The sequence below is a fragment of the Sus scrofa genome, chromosome 14, assembly GCF_000003025.6.
Source record: "Sus scrofa isolate TJ Tabasco breed Duroc chromosome 14, Sscrofa11.1, whole genome shotgun sequence".
In the NCBI taxonomy this organism is placed as follows: domain Eukaryota; kingdom Metazoa; phylum Chordata; class Mammalia; order Artiodactyla; family Suidae; genus Sus; species Sus scrofa.
In genome coordinates, this window is record NC_010456.5 from 28,721,015 (window position 1) to 28,738,479 (window position 17,465).

Genomic DNA, 17,465 nt, shown 5'->3' on the forward strand with positions numbered 1-17,465 from the left:
TGTACGTTCTCTGCCTGACGCAGGAGGTGTGGCATCTCAGCTGATTCACTGTCCCCACCACCCCCATCCCAGAAGAGCATGTCTTCAGGTCCTGGCCACACAGGAATGCAGCTGCCAGTGTCCTCAGGGATGTTGAGGAAACGGCGTTTTGGGCGTGATGGTTGGAAATGGAATTCAGGGTAGAAACGTCATCTTAACCAGCCCAGGCCAACCTGAGGTTCCCTGGGAGGGGACTGGGTGTGTGTGTGGGGGGATTCACTCTTTGAGAGGAGCTTTCAGTAGCCAAAGCTACTACTATTGTGGAAGAGACAGGAAGGCAGCCCACCTCAGCAGGAGGGCTGAGCAGGGGGCGGGGGCGGTGGGGCTCCTTGTGGGAGAAACCTCTGTCCCTGGTCTGCCATCACTGTGCATCCTGGGCAGCGGAGGACGACGATGATGGCATTGGAGTCTGCTCTGAGTGCTGGGGGCGCTCCGTGGGGGCCTTTCTCTTAGCCAAGGGTCAGGGCTGTGCCCCTGCTTTGCTCCCTGCTCCTGCTGGGAATCCCCAGCAATGAATGGAGAGCTTGGATGTGGGAGGCTGGGCAGCGGATCCTTTGAACTGGCTGACCTTGGCTGGGCCGGGCCCTCGCCTGCCTCCGGAGATGGGTAATTAATCGCCAGTAATGGGCTGGCTGCAGAGATTTGGGGAAATGAGTCCAGCTGAGTGGCGGCTCAGAGCCTCTTAATAGCCACCCCAGTGCATTATAAGCGAGCCTGCCTGGCTCCTGCTGTGCACGGGACTGGGCAGGCTTGGTCCCAAGTGGGCACGCTTGAAGGAGCTGGATCCAGGGCCAGGGGCGGGTGGCTGGGGAGGAAATGGTTCTGCAGCTTCCCTGGCCTCTCTCAGAGTGAGGCAGCCCCTCGCCCACACCCCGTGCCCTGTGAACCTGGAGGGCCAGGCCCCGTCTCCTGAGCTCGTTTGGCCCAGCTGGCTGCCCATCTTTCCAGCACTGTTTTACGGCTCTTGCATTTCCAAATGGAAGATTCATTGCTCCCTCCTTACTGCAGATAAGGTGACTGCTGCTCTCTGTGTTTAATTTACAGCCCTGCCCACCATAAACCTGTCTGGGACTGCCTTTCAATTCTCTCTTCCCCTTGCACAAGCTGTTATTATTTTTTAACTCATCAATTGCTTTCTGTCTGGTTTTGCCTTTTTCTAGTTGTTGCTTGGAACATCCCTACCCTCTGCTCCTCACCTGGGTCCCCTGTGCTGGCTGGCGGGAACACTACCCCCCGCCCTCTCCCGCTGCCCTCACCCAGTCCTGGCCCCGCCATTTGCCGTTTGGCGCTTTCCAACCCAGGCCCTCTGCCGTCTCCTGTTTCCCTCCAGAACCTGGAGAAGCAGATGCGCCAGCTGGCCGTGATCCCGCCAATGTTGTACGACGCCGACCAGCAGCGAATCAAGTTCATCAACATGAACGGGCTCATGGATGACCCCATGAAGGTGTACAAAGACCGCCAGGTCATGAACATGTGGAGCGAGCAGGAGAAGGAGACTTTCCGGGAGAAGTAAGTCTCCAAGGCTGCAGTGGGGGCCCGGCCCGGCCACTGCTGACCCCTTGGGCGGCCCTGTCCTGAGAAATCTGTCTGGTCAAAGTTTGTCCTGGCTTCCGGGGACTGCCAGGGGAAATGACCATCACCTGTGTGGCTTACAATAGCAGGATTCTGTCCTCGCACAGTTCTGGAGGCTCGAAGTCCAAGGTCAAGGTGTGGGAGGGGTTGATTCCTGCTGGTGGCTCTGAAGGAGAATTTTCCAGGCCGCCCTTTCGCGGCCTGGCACCTGGTGGTGCCTGGCGATCTCTGTCACTCCTCGGCTCATCGATGGCTCTCTCAGCCTGTCTTCACGGGTGAGGTTCCCAGAATAGGGGTTGAATCGGAGCTGCAGCTCCCGGCCTATGCTACAGACATAGCAACGTGGGATCTGAGTCGCGTCTGCGACCTACACCACAGCTCACGGCAACGCTGAATCCTTAACCCACTCAGCGAGGCCAGGGATCGAACCCACATCCTCATGGATACAAGTCGGGTTCGTTACCACTGAGCCACAACGGCAACTCCCTCTCTGTGTCTTCTTTTCAGATAAATTCACCAGTCCTATTGGATTCAGGACCCACCCTACTCCAGTATGACCTCATCTTCACTAATTATATCCTCCGAGAACTCATTTCCAAATAAGGTCACGTTCAGAGGTTCTGGGTGAACGTGATATTTGGGGGACACTATTCAAACCAGTACAAAGTGTCAGGGCAGCTTTCTGTGAAATGGGGCAGCATGCATCAGAACGAGGCAAGAGGACCTTTGAAGCTGTACTGGAGCCTTGGGCAGGGATATAGGTCTGGCCAGTGGCTTGGGGGTTTTCATTTTACTGGCCAAGTGGCTATTTGTGGGGCATGTCCTTCCTCGCAGACCCAGGACAGATGTTTTCTGGGTTTTGTGCATTTGTGCCTCTTATCCCTCATAGCAGCATTACCAGGCCATCCCTATTACACAGATGAGGAAGTAGAGGCTCAGAGAGGTTAAGACACTTAACAAAGGTCACACAGCTTGCAAATGGCGGCAGCAGGATTCAGATTCCCCCAGCTTCGGGGCAAGGGCTCAGCTGCTATGGAAAGGCTTGTTGGAGAAAGGGGGATGTAGAGCCAAGGAGCGGGAGCTGAGGGTTGCTTTGGAAAGCAGAGGCAGGAACTGGATGCTAAGGGGTGAAGCTTGGGACTTCTAAAAATGACAGAGGAGAATGGCTGTTTTGGGGAGATGAGTAAGGAGTCAGATGGAGAAAGCCCTCCTTTCTCCCACCAAACTCGAAAGTTGTGACCCAGGGAAGCACATCCAGGGCACAAAGCGCCTCCTCAGGACTCTGGCCCCCCCCGTGAGGCGAGAGGGTAGGAAACGCAGGCACACATAGAGCCTCAGTGTTTAGGCAGGTGGGCGTGTTGGGCCTGGCCACTCGACCTCCACGTCCATGTCCCCCTCCACCTCCAGAGAAGACCTCACCTCCAGGAGAGTTTCTGCAAAAGAGATGACCAGCGCTCTGCAGCCATCTGCTGTGGGGCCAGGCCGCAGGGCCTGGGGGTCTTTGTGCCCTTGGCAGAGTGGGGTGGCTCCCAAGTGCCAGATGGGGCTTCAGGGACAGGGACGATTCCAGGTCATGGGCAAGGCTGGGTGTAGCAGCTGGCACAGAGAGCAGGACTTGGAAATGCAAGAGGAGCGATGAAAGAGGGTCTTGCATGGAAAGTCGTGGGTTTTGTTCTTTGGGTTTTTTTGGAATGGCTTTTGATTATGGAAATTCTAAAACAGACATAAAAGGAGCCGGATGGTAGAACACACCCTCTAACACAGATTTCTGCAGTGTTAGCGCCTCACACAGATTCAGCAGTCTTCCACAGGAAATCGTACTTTGGGGAGCAATTCCCGTGATGTGTTTGGGGTTTACTGCTCAGAGACAGAAAACCCAGGTCCTTAGCGGCTCATTTCTAGGTTCTCACGGTCGCAGACCTGATTGTTCTCCTTATATGAAGTGACTACAGAACAGTCATGGATGCTAAGAGTTACTGTTGGCTTGGTGTTTAAATTTCCCCTCATGTGTTTGATATTTCTATTTATTTATGCTTTCTTTAAAAAAAAAAGTTTCTGGGGGTGCTTTCTGTGTTTGGCCTTTCTGGAGCTTTCATGTCGCTATTCTAACGATTTCACACTCTGTTAATCCAGTAGCTGAAGAAGGGGGGACCCAGGCTGGGCAGGTATCTGCTGGGGCCCCCCTATGACAGCTTGCACCTTTTAAGGTTCTCGGAGACCTCTTGTTTTCAGCAGAATTAATAGCACTTGGGGCCTTTGACAGTTGTGTACCAGTGGCGTAGAACTCCACCAGTTACTGGCTTTGTGACTTGGAGCTTCTATTTCCCTTGCCTGAGCCTCAGTTTCCACATCTGTAAAATGGATGTAGTCACAGTGTCTCCTTATTCAGCGTCTCTAGGTGCTCAGTGCATAACAATCAGTAAACGTCGGCGGAGGGTATAGGTTGGAGGGGGGTGAAACAGGTGCCCTAAGAGATTCTCAAGTTTGATTCCTGGTCTCCTGGGGACTCTCCCTCTGCTTGGGGAAACCTTGAGGAAAGGATTCGGGGGGAAGGAAGTGTCACTTGGGCAGGGAGAGGAGGGGAAGGGAAGATTTTTTCTGTCTGGAAAAGAAAGGCGTTGGGGTGTTTCCAGCTTTGCAAACTGCCTGAGGCAGGTTCCTAGGCTGGGAAGCCTGCCTGGGACTCGGACTCGCGGCTTCCTCTGGGAAGAGAGAAGAGGCCGTTCCGGATTCTCCAGTGTCTGGTTGGGAAGCAGGGGAGGGGCCCCCTGGCTGCCTGCCCAGCCATCTGGAGGGCTGGGCAGGACGATCGCCAGGCGCTGGCCCAGGCTCCCTCCCGGGGTCCCAGGGCCCCTGCCTTGCCAGCAGCCTCTTCTCTCCCTGGGGGAGACCTCAGGGCCGGTGGTGCTTCTTGGGGACGGGCAGGCCGAGGCTCCGCCCAGCCTCCCCAGAGCCCCAGAGCAGCCTTGACCCACATCTCCACCCCCGCTGTCCGCCTGCTCCTGTGGCCCTGACATTTCAGCCAGGCCGAGCTCTTTCCCAGTAATTCTCCTGGCAGCTCAGGAAGCCAGCTGGTGGGGCGCCAGCTCCCCGCCACCCCTCCAGCTTCAGTCCCTTCTTGCCTCCTCCTGGGCTGGCTTGCCTTCTGCCTGCCTCCCTGCGGGCGCCCAGAGCCTCTGCTCCCACCTCTCCCGGGGAGGCCCGGCGGCCTCACCAGTCCTGCCCTGTGACCTCGCCAGTGGGGGCCCCTGAGTGGGCCGGGCAAGGCCCAGCTTCCCAGGCCCAGCCGGAGATAGAAACAAAAGCAGATTTTAAAAGGGGGGGAACCCCAGCAAAGGGCTGCATGTAATGTCCTCATTTTTCCTGGAACCCGCCTCCAGCAGGACAAACAAATGTATTTTCAAAGGCGCTAAAACCAGTGACTCACTCCAAGGAACGCCCTCTCTTACCCCTCGGTCCCGCCCGCAGCCCTTCCCACACCCCCCTGGGCTTAATTGCTCCGAGTGGGGCGGCGCCCGTCCAGCCGGGCCAGCGGAGATGGCAGGCGCCCGGGAGCTCGGCGGCTGCCCAGCCGGGAAGCTCCTCTCGTCCTGGTCTCAGGGCCGCCCTTCTCTCCCTACAGGTTCATGCAGCACCCCAAGAACTTCGGCCTGATCGCATCATTCCTGGAGAGGAAGGTAAGTGCCTGCCTGCTAGCCCTGCGCCATCCGTCCCTTTTGGCGTCCACTCCTGCCGCGGCCTCCTGGGCCGGGGAGAAGGACCCTCCCACCCCGCCCACGAGGCCTCTGCCTGCTTGCTCCTTGCTTTCCTTACTGTGTCTGCGAGCACTTCCCTCCTTCCTCCCTCCTGGGAGAAGCAGCCACAGGCCCCGCCCCGGCCCTGGGGGTGGAGCTAAGGCCGGGAAACCCCAGGAGAGCTGTGTGCACTGCAGGCTTCTCCAAAGACCGCTCCTTAGACAGGGCAGCCAGCATCCTGACAGATTGGGCTCAGGTTCCAGAAGCCATATGCCATGCCTGGCCTCCTAGTTAAGGCTGGATGGGCAAGAGTGGTTGTCCTCTGGGGTCCTGGACAAAGTGACCCTTCTAGTCCCTCTGATGGTCACTCTATGTTGATAACCCTGATGCCAACCCTGGCGTGTGGCTGGCAAGTCCTCATCCCCACTGAGTAGACCTTTACATAGAACTGACACTCGAGGAGTTCTCTGGTGGTGCAGTGGGTTAAGGATCTGGTGTTGTCACTGTAATGGCACAGGTTTGATTGTTGGCCTGGGAACTTCCACAGGCCGGGGTTAGGCCAACCACCCCCCCCACACACACAGACATTTGCACCCCACCTTGGCCCCAAACCCAGCCTGGGGCAGCGCCTCTCTCTGCTCTGGCTCCCGTTAGCAGGTGGATACAAAGCATCCCAGAGAATGGGAAAGCCCCCTTTTATGCACCCACGAGGCTGGCCTAGGCAGTGGCTGGATCAGCCACAGGTAGGAAGGAGCTGGTCTGGGGGCTGGATGTGGCCCTAGGTCACAGTTGGCCATTGGACTCCACATCATCAGGGCGGAGCCAGACAAGCTTCCTGAAAAGATTTACTTTCTGGAGTTGCCATGCTGGGTGTTCTAAGCAACGTTTCCCTAAATCTTGTTTCTCAGAGGTGGGGTGCCCGCCCACCCCCAGCTTTGCAAATACCCAGCTGCTGGAGGCCTCACACTTCCTTGCTGTGGGAGGGCGGTCGGAGCAGGATCCGGGCGGTTATTTTAAAGGGTAACAGTTGTTCCCAGCATCTGCCCTTAATGAGCTGATAACCATAGAAGGAGGGAGATGGGGCAGTGTGGGGAAATGAAATCTCTCCCTGCCTGAAAAACCAGTGTGGAGAAGCAATCCCTATAAATAGCCTCTCCTCCGAGGGAGTGACAGCTTCTTCCTAGGGGTGTGGACCACACAGGAGGTTTTAGGTTGGGGCTCCCAGAGATGGAAACAGGGGTTTCTGAAATTGGTAATTGACCAGCACCGTTTGGGAATGAGGGGATCAGAGGTCCCTGTGCTGGAAAAACTTTATCTGTTCTTTGGCTAAGAGGCAGCCCAAGCTGAGACTTCAATAGAGTTTCCAGAAGAGTCTGAAGCTGGAGGTTCCAGCGATGCCTTTGAGGACTGGCATGAGAGAGGCGAATAGTAGGGTGGGAGCTGGGTGGACTGGCCAACCCCTGCCCTTGTGGAGGGCCACCTGATGCTTTAGGGCCAGCTCGTGGTCGCCCAGCACAGGAAGGTATTCTCCAGAATTTGTTCAAGGAGAAGTTGGACGCCCACATCACCCAGTTTGCAAATGCTGGCATCTGATTGTAAAATGTTTTTCTTCACTATTTGGCAGGCCATGCTGGTGGCCAAATTTAGCCTGGGAGCAGCCCCTGTTCATAGCACAATCCAGGAAGTGGATAAGGACACAGGGCTTTGAGGCCCAGCCCGCCTCTGCACCCAGCAGCCCTCATGGGATGCCCCTCAGAGGCCAGGTCCTGGCGTGGCACCAGCTCCGAGCATCATACCAACACTTTACATCGTGTCAGTGATGGCTGCCGGCTTTAGTGAGCACCTAGACCAGCCCCGCGGCTGCAGATGGCAGCATCCTTATCTTGTGTCCTCCAGTTGCTCTGAGGACACTGTCGCTCTTACTGGTCCTTGTGGACGAGGAGGTGGTGGGCTTCAGAGAGGGCCAGTCACTTACTCAGCAAGACGCAGCACCAGGATTCAGACCCAGAAAATGAAAATTGTGGAAAAGACCAAGAAGAGAAAAGTTAGAAACATTCCAAGAGATGAAGAGTTGCTTGGGGACCTTAATCGGGCAGACGCAGGGAGCTTGGAAGAGGTTACTCAGGGCCCCATATATTATGGAAGAAGAAACTGGGGTGAGAGAAAGGAGACCTCAGACCCAAGTTGAGGAGCTGGGAGCCTTTGTTCACTTTGCCGGGATGGCACATGACGGCTTTGTTGTCATGGTTACCAGTAGCAGCTGTGCGTGCCCTGTGCTGGGTGCAGTCCCACGTCCTTTATGTGTATGTGTGTTAATTTACTTGGTCTTCAGGACAACCCTGTGAAGTATGTGCTCTGAGTACGCCCATTACACAGGCGAGAAAACTGAGGCCCAGAGAGGTTAGGTAAGCTGGCCAGGGTCACCCAGCTAGTAGGTGGAAGAGGCAGGAATTGAACCCAGGCCTTCTGGCTCCCAGCCGCCTGCCCTGACCACCCACAGTGCACCCTCTGCAGAGCTGTTTTCTCTCTCCGCCCTGCAGACGGTGGCTGAGTGTGTCCTCTACTACTACCTGACCAAGAAGAATGAGAACTACAAGAGCCTGGTGAGGCGGAGCTACCGGCGCCGTGGCAAGAGCCAGGTGAGAGTGGGGGTGGGGCGGGCTTGGGGACGGCTCCCAACATGCTCCGGGGCCGCTTGCGGCGGTGTCTGCACTAATGCTCAGCAGTTTGGACGCCCTCAGTGGTGGCTGGGAGACCCCCTCTGGGGGTGTTTGGCCTACCCCAGCAGCAGAGGAGAGCTGGGAGAAATGGCTGCTTCCATTCTCAGCCTGGAAAATTCTAGAATGCCTGGTTTGGTGACCCGTTGTCCCTGTGGTGACATTTCCAGAGCAGGGGCTAGATGACGCGGGCTGGCCCACAAGCTTCACATTTAAACATTTTTCATAGTTTTTGGTGTTTATGCATATTGGAAAGAAAAGTATAGCCAGTACTTCAACCTGCATTTTCTTGGACATCACTGCTTTGGATACGACTGAAGGGTTGTTTAAATTAGAGCAGGACTTGGCAAACTATGGTCCTCGGGTAAGTCAGGCCTGCCACCTGTTCTTGTGAATAAAGTTTTATTGGCACACGGCCCCGCCCATTTGTTGACATATTCCTGTGGCAGTTTTTCTGTTACAACGGCAGAGATGAGTAGGCATGACAGCAATAGCAAAGCCTGACATCCTCACTCTCTGGTCCTTTGTGGAGAAAGTCTGCTGATCTCTGAGTTAGAGGAAAAGGGAGTTTGTTTAAAAAAAAATTCAGTAAATAATGTTAAGGGCGATGAGGGTCAGTAGCACACAGTTGAAGGGAGGCTCACGAGTGCTTGGGGTTTGGGAGATGGAGGGAGAGGAATGGGTTTGTTTCACTGCCAGGCTGTTGAGAGTCAGCTCAGCGCAGACACGAGGAGTACCTGGGGGTGGGGCAGGGAGGTGAGTTTGTGCTGCAGGAGGAGGGACTTGGGCTGGGCGCTGCAGAAAGCGCTGGATGCTGCTGTTGGATGCCGGACTGGGGCTGGGTGAGGCAGGCCCTTCCCTGAGGCCTCTGGCCTGGCCCTGGGGGGACAGGGGAGAGTGACGAAGGCCAGGAGTAGCATAAGCGGGGAGGACAGGATGCCGAGGTTCTCTGAGGTGGGAGCTCCTTGATATCAGGGTCTTCCACCTCCCCCACTGGGCCACCGTCTTCCCTTTCCCAGGCTGGTGAGGGCAGGGCTTGAGTCCAGCCATCACCAGTGGGGTCCCAGTGTCCACTCTAAAACAGCCACTTGGGGATTGAGTCCCACATCCTGCAGTGCGTTGGTCCACACAGCTTTCTAGGTCCATGCCATGTCTCCTTTCTTGCTTTCTGGGAACCGTGCTTCAGGAGTATAGATCCACTTTCCTGCTGGCTAAGCCCCTGTGGAATTAGGGAAGCAGATGTGTTGACAACCCCTCACTGATTTTGCACATCAGGCCAAAATGACCACGCCTGAGCATTGGTTGCCATTGGCCCAGACCATTGAAGGGTGGCTGTGTTTGGTTTGAGGATAAGATTTTCCCCTAGTTTGGTGTAACCACCATTGGCCAGCCTGCTCGTCCATCTAACAGACGTGTAAAACCGAGGCCTACTGGCTTGGAGTCATTTAGTTCTAAAGATCTAACTGTGTCGTATTAGAAATTGACGTGAGCTTAGGATTTTTTCTAGTCTGAGAGGCAAAAACTCAAAGAAATGCCAGGCAGGGAGCTTATATAAATATGCTGGTACAAGAGACAGTAGGGAATGGTGGGGACTGTGGCAAAATAATGGGGATGATAAGGCCTCTAGATTGACTTTATAAACATTGTTAGCTGTTTGTTGAGCATCTCCTATGTGCCAATTCTCTTTCTAGTCTCCCCAGTGCCCCCAGCCTTTGCGGGGGCCCTGTGGGTGGCCTTATGAGGCCCTTCCTGGTGGCTGGACTAGGGACCCTGGAGAGGAAAGGGTTCCCAGTCAGATGGGGAGAGATGGAGCCCATCTCCTGCTCACCCTGTGCCGAGAGCCACGTTTGCATGGAGGGAGACAAAGACTGTGTGTTGATGTCATTTAGGGAGGGAATGAGTCCCGGGGGGGCTGGAGGGAGTGTCAGTGCCCCATGGCTCTGGTCCTGGCTGCCATGCCTTTCCTTGGCAGTGTTAAGCCCTTGCTTGCGGACTCACCTGCCCCTTGGACAGTTGTGTGCTGAACACAGGGGACTCCATGCTGGTTGTCTAGACCAGGTGTACACAGGCAGTTCTAAGTCGGCATGCTGGTGGTCTGCCAGAGAGGCTCCATTGAGTAAGGGGCTCCAATGATGAGGAGAGGAGCACCTTTCCGGTGGACAAGGTGAGGATGTCCTAGGCAGAGGGAAGAGCAGGTACAAAAGCACCAGGCACCAAAGAGAGTGCCTATTATCTTTATAGTCTTAGGAACAGAGGTCTCAAAACCTTCCAGGTCTTGAATGAATCCATCGGAAGCAATCCATGGCAAGCAATAGGGGGTGGTGAGGCCTGTGGCTAACTAGCGAGCTTGTGCCTCATATCAGCTCCAGCTCGCTCTTGGCTAAGTAGTCCTGTATTGCCAGATCTGATTTTCAATGATGAGCTGGAGGTCCGAAATTATGTGAAATGTCCTGATTTTTAAATCGTAGGTCACATAAGAAACAGTAACAGCGAAACACTTTATAGGCCAGACAGTTCATATCTGCTCTTGAAATCTGTCCTCAGCCCTCAGTATAAGACCTCTGGCATGGAGTATGGAAAGGCTGGGGGAAGAGGTAAAGAGAGGATTATGTGACTTGGGACAGAGGCCAGGCAAGGCCAGGGCACTGGGAGGGCCTGGAATGTTTTATAGCAGAGGAGAACTATTTGTTTCCTCTTTTTGTCAGCGTTTTGCTGGACTAGCCGTGGTGTCTGCAGTGCTGAGAAACATGGGGTTTCTTTGGGGAGGTTTTACCCTCTGCCCAAGCTGGTGTTTCAGGCTGGGGCTCCCAGGGTAGAGCAGGATTGCCTCTGTGCCCGGCCTCTTGCAGAAAGAGAGAAGAAAGCAGGGCAGGAGGCACCATCTCCCTGGGTGACAGGACCTGCCTTTGGGGCTCTTCCCTCCCTCTGATCAGCTGGAACTGCAAAGAGGGGCACTGTGGCCTGGGCCCTGGCAGGGACGGAGATTTATGGACAAACCCTGGAAGGGCTTCTGTGCCAGGCAGATCCACTGCCCTCACCCCTGCCCACCAGCCCTGTTCATAAATATGGAATAAATGGGTCAACCCCAGTGTTGATTTTGTGGCTGTAACTCTTCTCTCTGCCCTGTGACAGCGAAATAAACGGCAGACACGAGCCCTGCAGCCCCTCTTATTAATTCAAGATGCAATTACTGGAGCGAGCCTGAGCTTCTTTCTCTCTCCCTGGTTTTATAAAACCTGGGATCCTTCTGATAAATCTCTTAGTGAGACGGGCGGGGGTTCCCCAGCCTGGCTAGTGTGGTGTGGGTGTGGGTGAATCTGCTTGGGCGCCTATACATGGATGGATGGGTGGTGCAGGTGGCAGTGGTCCCCAGTGGGCTGACACTGTGGACAGATGTGGGGGGTGGGGGTGGGGGCAACCAGAAGTGCCAGGTGGGAAAGAGCCTGGAGGGTGAGGCGCCGAGGGCTAGGGAACAGTCATTCTCTGCTGGAGGCACAGCAGGTGCCCAGGGGATAATTCTGCTGTCCCATCCTTGTGTCTCACCCACCCCAGCAGCTCAGGACCTTGGCATCAGGCGGGAATCCCAGGCCATAGCACACTCCCCACCCCCTGAGTCATTTATCATTCGCCCCAATTTATCTCTCCCGACCCTTCTTGCCACATGGGCTCCTGGGTAAACCACTCAGCCCTTTCCCTCCATCCCTGGCCACAGCGCCCTTGTCTCCTCAGCAATCACAGGAAGATGGCTAACGGGGCTGTTCCCAGCAAGTGAACTGTGGACACCTCAGGGATGTGGCATCAGGGCCAGGAGGACCCCCCTCCCACCCCCGCCATGTCTTCTCAGGCAGATGGAAGCTGAACCAACCGTGGGATATTTATTTCTTGGCCCTTTTTTTTTAAAGGGCTGCACCCAAGACACATGGAAGGTCCCAGGCTAGGGGTCAAATCAGAGCTATGGCTGCTGGCCTACACCACAGACACAGCCACAGTGACACTGGATCCCTGACACACTGAGCAATGCCAGGGATCAAACCTGCATCCTCATGGATACTAGTTGAATTCGTTTCCACTGCACCACAACGGGAACTCCCATGGGGTATTTATTTCTTGAAGGGGAGCCTGTCATACTCACCTATCTTCCTGGGTCCTCCTAGTTTTAGAAGAAGACTTAGGTCATCTCTGGTCCCCTCATGGCTGGGGGTGGGACGGGACGCTGGAAGTCCAATGGGACATCAGAGCCCTGTCAGAATTCTCAGGGTGTGAATGGGACAGCAATGCCGCTGACTGCCATGTGGAAGCCGTGAAAGCAACAATAAAAACAGAAGGGCGATGTTTGCTCAAGACCAGCTATAACTGTGTGCCCGGTGCTGGGCTAAGGGATTGATGCGTTTTAACTCAAAGCAGCTTTCCGGGTGAGGTACAGTCATTGTGCCCTTTTCATAGGGGAGGAAGTAGAGGCACAGGGAGGTGAAGTTGCTTCCTGAGGAATCGGCCCTGTGTGGCAGATTCAGGATTCAAACATGGCACCGTCAGCCATTGGAGCTGAAGCGGGGGCCCCCAGTGGTCCCTTTTGCAGTGTTTTGGCTGCACGGGCAGTCTTTTGGAAGCTGGCCCTAACCCACCTCGGAGGATGTGGATTTCTCCGTCTGTGCCAGGCTCTGCTGGATCAGGGTGGCAGATGGTCTCGCTGAGGATAGAATGTGCCCGACTAAGCTCCTGGCTGGGTCTCTGCCCCCGGCCCCGTCTGTGTTTCTGTCTCCACTCATGGGGACTCTCCCAACTCCTGGCCCCCTGCCTGCCCCCAGCTCCCAGGAGGCCAGCGGCTGGAAAGACTCTGCCACTTTTAGCTTTGCTTTGCTCCCTGTACCATGTAGTCTGTGGGAGATGCTGAGGGCTATTTTCACTCTGGTCTGTCTCTCCCTGATTCCCCCTCCCTCTCTCTATGACAGTCTCTTTCAGCACCCCCAACCCCATGCATGTCTCTTCCTCTTCTGGGTGGCTGGTGGCTGCAGAGGCTTTGTTCGGGGTGGGGTTCCTGTGGCTCAGGGCCACGCTGTAGCTAAGAATGGCCATGAGGGGCTACCCAGTTTGTCAGCTGACAGATGCCCCTCAGATGGGCCCTCATTTCTCCAAGGTCCTCACCCACCCACCTCCACAGAGATGCACAATATGGTGTGGTCATCCAGGGGAGCAATTATTGAGTGCCTACTGCATGCCAGGGCTATAGGGCTTTACCTTCAGAGCCATATGAGACCATGATCCTTCAGGAAGCTAGAGAGAGGGCAGCCCCCTAGCTCAGCTGTCTTCAGCATCTCACAGCCTCTCCTGATTAAGAATCGCTGAGACAGACACAAAGTGGGACTTCTGAGGTGTCAGAAAGCCAGCCCTGGGAGTTCCCATTGTGGCTCAGTGGTAACGAACTGAACTAGTATCCATGAGGACACGGCTTCAATCCCTGGCCGTTCTCAACAGGTTAAGCATCTGGCGTTGCCGTGAGCTGTGGTATAGGTTGCAGATGTGGCTCAGATCTGGCATTGCTGTGGCTGTGGTATAGGCCAGCGGCTATAGCTTCATTTCGACCCCTGGCCTGGGAACTTCCATATGCCATGGGTGCGGCCCTAAAAAGCCAAAAAAAAAAAAAAAAAAAAAAAAAGAAATCCAGCCCTTTTCCAGGCTGCTACCTCGTAGAAGGTGCATCTCCCAAGGTGGCTGGTCATGGCTCAGGGCCAGAGACAGAGGCACACCTGACACCAGTGCCCCACCCTTGTCATTCCTGCCCTGGGGTGACAAGGGGAGGCCACCCCTGGCCCCAGGCTCAGATCACCACGTCTGGGGAGAAGCGGAACCCACAGCACCGACAGTGGGAAATTATTTCCCCCAGATTGTTGGCCTCCTTCTTTCTCCTAACACCACCGTCCACCCAAGACTGGCCACAGCCAGTGTCCTCGGGCTGTGCCCTCACTGGGTCCAGGAAGGGATGTGTCCCAGGCTGAGTCACGGACCCTGAGATGGAGATGGCGTCCTGCTGAAATTCTTGAACTTTCACCGGGAGGGCTTGTGAAATCACAGATTGTTGGGGCCAGAGACTCTGCATTTCTAAGAAGTCCTCCAGCAATACTGATGCTGCTGTTCTGGGACCCTCTCAGGGCCTCGGTCTCAGGATGCTTACTGGCGAGCCCCTGCCTGCCAAGGGAGCAGGGTAGCAGAAGGGGAAATCAAGGCCAGGCACAGGCTCACTGGCCATCTTGACTGACCCTGGAATGCACTCTGGAGCTCAAATGGCCCTTCCCAGATGTCCCCAGGTGGAGAGAGAGAGGGCCAGTCTTTGCCCTGGGGCTAGGCTGCAGCTGGGACAGCAGGTCCCTTTCTAGAAGAGGACCTGGCCAGTCCATCCTGGGGATGAATTCCCATGTATTTGCATATTTGGAAATTACAATCCACAGTGGTCCTGACCTGCCCCAACACTTAACTACAGCGTGTGCAGCAAAATGTCACCATGTGTGTTCAGGTGACACCTGCTGTGTCATGCCCTTGCCACATCCTGTGCTGGCCAAGCCCCTTATTCATCACTGCGGTGGTTGCCTTTTGAAAGCATGGATGGTTATAAAAGGGAATATAAAATCTCCAGATGAAAAGCTGTTGCTGTTGGATGCCTCTGGGCTCAGACCCTCAATGACCAGCGCTGCCCCAAGAGGGCAGGGCTGCCCTGGCGTCCCCTGTGCTGTGGCCTGGGCCTATAGGGGCTGGAGCCATGGACACGTGCTGGCCCTTTGGAGTGTCGGGATGACCTTCTTATCGAAGAGAGGGTGCCGTCCACTTTCCAGAAGCTTCAGACTGAGGGAGACTCGGGAATTCCAACCCCTGCCAACCCCACACACCTGACTTTGAGCAGGAGAGGGCCAAGTCCCCAGCTCTGGGCCCCTCGCCCCCAGCTTCAGCCATGAATGGCCTGTGAACTTGTGGGCCACGCCCCCGTGTCCTCTCCTCGCTGTGAATCACCGGCTGAGGCTGGGGCCAGCTCAGAGCACTGGTGACGGTGCAGTGGTTTATAGTTCATGATTCGTGGATGGAGGAGCCACATTATCCTGGATAATTGCAGTGCTGGAGCCCAGGAATGCCGTGGCCAGAGGTTGGCTTAACTATGCAAACTGCCAGGGAGCCGAGGATGTGAGGCCAGCGTGAGCCAGGCGCCAGGGCCACATCGCTCTGCGGCAGTGACCAGAGGTGGCCACAGGGCCCTCCTGGCCATGGGGGGGCCGTGCTGCGGAGGGGGCCTGTCCCCAAGGGTGAGTGAGTACCCCTCTTCCATCCCCCAGGGTGATGTGGCCGCAGGGGGTGGGGAGCCGGGCTGGTCGGGGTCTCTACTCCTCCAGGCCACGTGGTCTATCTTCCCGCGGAGCTGGGCATGGGGACAGGGCGCCCAGCCTCCGGCACCTCGGGGGCCGGGGGAGGAAGTCCAGGGAGGTGGGGCCCGCTTCCTCCTTGCTCTTTCTGGCCTATGGGCCCACCCCCACCTCCGTCTCTCCTCCCTGTCTCTCTCCCCGTCATACCCACACCTTCTCCTCTGTCTCTCACTTTCCTTCATCTTCCCTCCCCTCCCCCCACCTCCTCTCCCAGCTTCCTGCCAAGGGACAGGTGACCTTGTTCCCAGTTGCTCTGCACTTCAGTGTCTCCCGCGCCTCGGGCAGCTTACACAGGGGACAGCCTGACTGGAAGGCATTCCAGGGCAAGGCCAGCCAAACACAGTCCCCGGGGAGGCAGTGGCCGTGGTGCAGTTGGTGCTGGTTCCCAGACCCTGACTGCCCCCCTGTGTGGACGACATCAGTGATGGCCTCAGCCTATGCAGTCTGCTGGGAACGAGTGGCAGGCCAGTCACGGCCACATTGCCTCCAGGTTGGGCTATGCTTCTCCCTGCCTGCATGAGCGCCTACATGCTTGTCCTAAAACAGCGTGACACCCCGGCCGGATGGGCCTCCAGCTTCAGGGTCTGTCTGACTCGCCTGGGCCGCCCCAGCCTGCGGGAGGCGGCTATTTCCGCTCTGCTGGGGGCGAGCCGGGCTGGGTGGGACTGCGTCCAGATTTAGGGCTCCAGCAAGCAGATGTCCCTGATTCTCTGCCCAGTTTTGTGCTAAGTGGGCTTGTCCAGGGAGTTCCCATTGTGGCTCAGCAGGTTAAGAACCCAACTTGTATCCATGAGGTTGCAGTTTCGATCCCTGGCTTCACTCAGTGGGTCACGGATCCAGCGTTGCCGTGAGCTGTGGTGTAGGTTGCAGATGCGGCTCAGATCTGGCATTGCCATGGCTGTGGTGTAGGCTGGCAGCTGCAGGTCTGATTCACCCCTTAGCCTGGGACTTCCATGCCGCAGTTATGGCTCTAAAAAGACAAAAAGAAAGTGGACTTGTCCAGGCCCAGCGTCTCTTGGACACTTCCTCGGGGACACTGTTCTCAAGAAGGCAGCAGGAGAGGCCATGCCTCAGGGATCTAGCAGGCTGGGCTGTCGCTTGGGGAGAAGATGAACGTGGCCTTCCCACGGGGGGCAACTGTGAGGTGGTAGGGGAGACCCAGCTCCCCGTCAGCACTGTCCCAGGCCAACCACACTAAAGGGCTAGAAGGACACGGAAAGTGTGAGCGTGGATCAATCGGACCCCAGGGGGTGAGAGGTGTGAGAGGCTGACAGACCTCACATCCGGGCATTTCTTGGGCTGCCAAGAGTACCAGAAGAGCCGTGCTTGTGTGGGCCTGTGGCAGGAGGGCCCCGATGGGGTGCAGACGGTAGCCAGGTTCCAGTCCACTTTGCCCTTCAGAATCTCACCACTCTAGGTGATGCCACACCAAACAGGACAAATGAGGTCCCCAGAGCTGTCACGCCCATGTAGGAGATGGACAGGGCACAGGTAAATTACCATGGCTATTTCAGGGGGTGGTTAGGGCCACGGAAGGTTGGCTGGTGTCAGGAGGCAGCTGACTTAAGAGAGGGCAGCTTTTAGGGAGGGAACATTTGCACTCAGACCTGAGTGATAAGGAGGAACCGGTCAGGCAGAGTTGGAGGGAGAGTCTCCCAGGCAGAGGGCACAGCAAGTGCAAAGGCCCCGAGGCAGGAACAAGTGTGGCATCTTCCAGGAGGTGGGGAGGAGGCCGCCCTGAGGGAGGTGGGTGAGGCGGACAGGAGCGAGGGGCAGATGCCTCATGGTGTGCACCACTGATGTTTTTCCAGATGGCTGGACAGGATTAACTGATGATTAAAACAGCCTTGGCTGCCTCAAGCACCCGTTTCCTTGCAAGCAGAACAGACGTGACGGGTGTGGGCGTTAGACGTTGCTCAGGTTCTGAGGACACATCCGTGCTGGCAAGGGTGTGCTTTGTAGCACGTGCCGACTGCCAGGGTGTAAATACTCCTGCCGTG

At 56.2% G+C, this 17,465-nt stretch overlaps 1 protein-coding gene across 1 annotated transcript in view; it reads left to right on the plus strand.

Moving 5' to 3' along the window:
* The window catches only part of NCOR2 (nuclear receptor corepressor 2), a 176,631-nt gene that overhangs the window by 78,241 nt on the left and 80,925 nt on the right, over window positions 1-17,465 (plus strand). Inside the window, 3 exon segments of the mRNA NM_001044576.1 lie at window positions 1,370-1,548; window positions 5,234-5,288; window positions 7,886-7,984. Of these exon segments, the coding sequence (NP_001038041.1) occupies window positions 1,370-1,548; window positions 5,234-5,288; window positions 7,886-7,984 (333 nt within the window).